General features: G+C 42.1%; 1 protein-coding gene across 1 annotated transcript in view; it reads right to left on the bottom strand.

The window, feature by feature from the left end:
- Positions 1-5,325, bottom strand: part of LOC104987916 — a 10,939-nt gene that overhangs the window by 4,280 nt on the left and 1,334 nt on the right. The window contains exon 2 of the mRNA XM_010839013.1: positions 4,702-5,307. Coding sequence (XP_010837315.1) covers positions 4,702-5,307 — 606 coding nt within the window. The remainder of the gene's footprint in view (positions 1-4,701; positions 5,308-5,325) is intronic.

Here is a 5,325-nt window from a genome sequence, read left to right as displayed (position 1 = left end):
TTAACTTTTCTTGGCTGTACAGCTTCTGGGATCTTAGTTTCCTGACCAGGGATTGAACCAGTGCCCCCTGCACTGGAAGCATGAAGTCTTAGCCAGGGAGATTACTTTCTGAGCCATCAGGGAAGCCCTAATTGGCTATACTTCAGTGCAAAATAAAAAGTTTAACGAAAAAAGGATGAGGGTTAGATTTCTCTTCTCTTAATGTCTAGTGAGCTCTAAAAATGGAACAACTTCCTGTTTCTATTTATTAGTGCCTGACTGCCCACAGTAGAAAAGATGGTGAAAACTTGTCTCCTTGCAGAAAGGACAGGAAAGAGCTGTAAGTTTTCATGGAAATAGAGTATCTAAAATGCTATTTTTGTCAACAAAAATATCTTCACTATATTATGTTAGTAACTTAAAATATATAAACCTACGATATAAAGTTAGATTATGGCAATTTCTCCCCTAAACTTCTTAACCACATAATGATACTTGAGTTCCAGAAAGCAGCCTGTTTTGCGAATTTTGAAACTAAAATTAAATGTAAGTATTTGTCATAAGGAAATGATTCTAACTTCTGTACTTTAAACTATTAGAGAGGGGGCAAAATCTGATATGTGGAGCGAAGACAGGTTCCAAGGAAAGTGAAAAAGGCTAAGATAACTATACAGTCATTAAATAATTATCAATTGTTTAAGATAAAGCAATTTATGTCATCACTTCAAAATAGTTATTTCATCTATTTAAGTGTATATGGTAATAAACTATTTTATTCATCAACATCTTAGATCCATGACATAAAAACATATGAGCATAAATACAGCAATCTCTCAAATGATTTTAGAAATAAAATTTGCTCCTTAACTTGGCTGACACTTGCCCTTTTTATCTTATTCTTATTTTCACTGAATCTATTGATTTACTTATTAATAAATGGATACTACACATCACTTTAAAAACCATCTGGCCAACTTAATATTACATAGTATACAACTGGAGTGGTAGGCATATGCAACAAGATAAGTAATCCTGCTGCTGCTGCTGCTGCTGCTGCTGCTAAGTCGCTTCAGTCGTGTTCGACTCTGTGCGACCCCATAGATGGCAGCCCACCAGGCTCCCCCATCCCTGGGATTCTCCAGGCAAGAACACTGGAGTGGGTTGCCATTTCCTTCTCAATGCATAAAAGTGAAAAGTGAAAGTGAAGTTGCTCAGTCGTGTCTGACTCTTCACGACCCCATGGACTGCAGCCTACCAGGCTCCTCCATCCACAGGATTTTCTAGGCAAGAGTACTGGAGTGGGATGCCATCGCCTTCTCCTAAGACTTCTCAATTTAGGTGGTCAAGGGGCTAGCTGCATAGCTTTCTTTGAGTTTAAAGACTTCCAAACCAATGGAAAAGAGAAAAAGTGTTGATGTAGGAATCAGTAGTCCATTATCAGATAAGTTATTTTCAAGTAAATTCCTGAAAATGTGAGCAAGGAGGCCTAAAACAATCATTTAAATGTCCTTGGCATTTTTATGTATTGTCAGATAGAATGAAAGGCATCTACATATAAAAGCAATGTAACACAGACACATGTTATGGCTTAATATAAGAGATTAAATTTCTAATTAAAATTCATTTCTATTTGGATAGTCTGCACCAACAGGTTTCCTTCTCAATATTAAATACAGCAGAAATTTTGGAAGTGACTTTGGGAGAGTATTTTCTTTTTAATTGCACATACAATTCCTTTATTACTTTGATTTCAATAGTTACTGAATTTGAGAAGCTAAAACCAACTTTTCTGCTTTTTAAGTATTTTGCTATAAATACTTCCGGTGGAGGCAGGTGGGTGGACAGAGCAAGGTATATGTTTTTACATTTGTTGTTTGGTCTCAAAAGAATTAAATTCCTTACTGTTCCAGGTTGTTTTTTTAAAACACTCTCATCATAAAATAACTTTACATAAACTTTGTCTTTTTTTTTTTTTTTAAACACAGTAAGAAGTTTCAGAAAACACAGACTAGCTTTGAAATGCTGGGAAACTAATGGAGTCTGAAGATCAGCTTGGCATTATGGGTGGATAGTTCGGAGGGAAAAATAAAAAATAAAGAACAGTCACTAAAGGTTGAGGCCCCCAGAAGCAGCAGTGGTGCATGATTCTGGGTGACTTTCCCATTTGGAAAGGATTGTGGGAGAAGTCTTTCCCTTCACACCCTCAGTCACGAATAGTATCTTTGAATGTTTACAAGGTCAACAAAACATCAGATCATAGCTCAAAGGACTGAGAAAGCCTCATGAAGAAACCCTTGGGAAGGTCCATGAACAGTAGGTACAATTTCCTTAGCCATGTGATTTACAAACATTGGGAATACCAGGAATGGAACGTTTTCACCAAAGCAAGTTTTTCCACCCAGTTTCATATGTACGAATTGTATGTAACTTAGGGAGGAAAAAGTACTGAAAAAGTGTATTTTTAAGCTTTCAGCATTGACCAGAATCGCCCAGAGGACTAGTTAGCTTGGGGTGGGGCCCCTTGAATTTGCACTTCTGGGAAGTGCCCTTAAGATTTGATGTCTCTGGGCCCAGACCACATTTTGAGAACCACTAATTTACACAAAGTCTATTTCACTTTTCTACTAGAGGACAGCCACCTAGATAGATTGTCATAGAGAAATCCTTAATTTTGACTATGATGTTTCTTAGAATGTGGAGTTAAGTAGTCTTTAGTGACTATGGTGGGACACAATACCAAGGAGATGCCTTGTAGTAAGTGTTGATGGTTGTAAAGATTGTCACCAAGTTGCCCTTTTACCTCTGTCAGCTCTGAGGCTGTGTTATAGTTCCTCAATTTGTAAACTATATAGATATCATTTCTCAGGAATGTAGGGTTAGATGCTTTCTCCACATTTAAATTTAGTTCTACTCTAGAAAATATTGCCATCTTCCCAACAAACTAAATTCCTGTTTCTTAAAATCAGTATGGAAATGCCACTGTGTTGCCCTTGTTTTTCAGAGAAAAATAAGTACAGTGAGACTAATTCTCTTTTATTAGAGAGGAAGTATTTATTTTTATTGTTTTTTTGGGGGGGGCGGGGAGAAGGCGATAGACTTGTAACTGTACTGAAAATAGTACAAGGAAATAAAATTGCAGAACAGAACAGTTCCATATTTAGTAGGATTCAGTTCTGGATTTTCCCCAGATATTGCAGGTCAAATGAAAGATAGAAGGAAATTCTTCCAGGCCTCAGACCAGACTTGGCACTCATTATAAATCATAACCAAGGCCCGTTATGCAACAGAAGTGTTTGCAAATGACTAGGTGATTTAAGGTTAATCTGGGCAACCCACAAAGACCTCTAACCCCCAGGTTGAAGAAAACAGGCAACAACTCTTGTCATGACTTTGGGAAATGTGAACTTCTAGGATGGTTACAGTAGTTTGTATTCGGAATTTGATTTCGTTTAATAAGCATTTGTTGAATGCTTTGCCAAGTACAAATTGGCACTTGCCATCTATCTACCTCTACAATGATTAAATCATGAGCCCCTGCAGCTGCTGACCTTCAACATCCCCTGAAAGGAGTTCAGGGTGGAGATTAGGAATGAGGAAACCTGTGCTCTGGGAAGAACGCGTAGAACTGGTCTTCAGATATTTTCAGATTTTATGAGCCTAATTCCTATATCTCCCCATAGCTAGAAAAGTACTAAAAGCATCATTGATGACATCTGCTCCTTGTGATTAGCAGCAAGGCTGCCCAAATGCATATGTACCCCACCTGCACAAAAATTATATGCAATACAAACCTTCACCCCTACCACTTTGGAGTAGTTCTTCAGAGCTACCTCAATTGCTGTCTGTCTCCTGGGCTATAGCTCTCATTTCCCCGAATAAAACTTAACTCACAATGCTCATGTGGTGCTTTTTCCCCCCTCCAGTCAATGGCCTCATATGTGCAAATTAGAGATTTTTTGATATCACAAGGCTCCTGGCTACCCAGGGTTCTGTATTCGCAGTGTATTCACTCTGGTTATTTTATGCTTAAAGTTAAAACTGAAGCAACCTGGTGTGAAGAATTAATTTATGTAGGCAAGGGAGCAAGGGTTACTTTCCTGTTTCCAGGGCCAGACCTGCTGCAACTACAAGCCAAGAACTCTAGGAATAAACTGTCTTGTGGGAATCTAGATTAGTAAAGTCCAAATAAATTTCTAAATAATTCCAGATGATGGGATAGTTTAAAATCCTACTAGCCATTCAACAAACGTAGAGTATCAGTCTTGCAGGAGACCCTGCACTGGGCGCTGGAGAGCAGCAGAGAACGAAGCGGGCCTGGGTGCAGACTTTGGGGATCACACACCAGTAGGAACGCACACTTACCAGAAGCAAATCATTCACGAAAAGTGCTAACTGGAAGGCATACTCAGACATGGTTTGAAGGTGGAGAACCCTGGGAAGACCCTGAGCTGTCCCCTGATCTGCTGTCTGCTGTCGAACACCTCACCCACAAGAACAGCACTGGGTCCTGTTTGATAATTCGTACTTACTAGCAGTCTTGTTACAAATGACCTGTGGTCAGCTTTCAAGCAATTGCGGAAGAAGAGAAAAAAAGAGGTCAATTACTCTGAGAAATTCCTGTAGTAGACTGCAGAAAGTAAACATAGAAAGAAATGGAAAAATCTGAGAAAATGCTGTGGCAGGTGTTTCAGCAGTTTTCCTAACTTGACCATTTTTAGTTACCTAGCCCATGTAGGAGATTTTCGGGTGCTGAAATTCCTGCTTGGTACGGCAGAAAGCGAACCTTGCGAGACTGCCACGTGGGCCCGTCACAGCTGGGACCTGGGGCCGGGCGCCGCAGATGGAGCGATCCTGCAGGAGACCCGGGAGGGCGGCCGCCGGGCCTGCATTCATGCTCCGTCCGCTGCAAATATAGCAAACGGGACAGCAACTGCTCTGCTCGCCTGCGCTCTCGCAGGTTCTCCGCCAACAGCATCTGACTTAAACGGTTCCGTACACGGTCAGCGCGACATCCCGAGCGCCCCAAATAGCTGCTCACCGGGAGGCCCACAACGGAGGCGGCCCGCACGTTCGTAAGGCCCGCAGCCGCGGACAGAGCCCTTCCGCCGGGCAGCCCTCGGTCCGCTCCCGGCGCCGCCTGCCCTGACTGACGTACAGGCGCCCACACAGCAGCGGGCACCGCAGAGCAGCTGCACCTAGCGCCCAGGTCTCGGTTCTGGGACCGGCCAGGGAGCGCTGGATAGCAGCTGCAACGCGGAAACCGGTTTCCCGGGCTTCCTCTTTCTGAAGCCGCGTCCCGGGACCCTCGAGACCTCGCGTGGTTTGGGTCTGGGGGCGGGACGACCC

Source organism: Bison bison, unplaced genomic scaffold, assembly GCF_000754665.1.
Source record: "Bison bison bison isolate TAMUID 2011002044 unplaced genomic scaffold, Bison_UMD1.0 scf7180017864108, whole genome shotgun sequence".
NCBI lineage: Eukaryota > Metazoa > Chordata > Mammalia > Artiodactyla > Bovidae > Bison > Bison bison.
The sequence above is the reverse complement of the archived record's forward strand: the minus strand, read 5'-3'. Positions and strand labels throughout refer to the sequence as shown.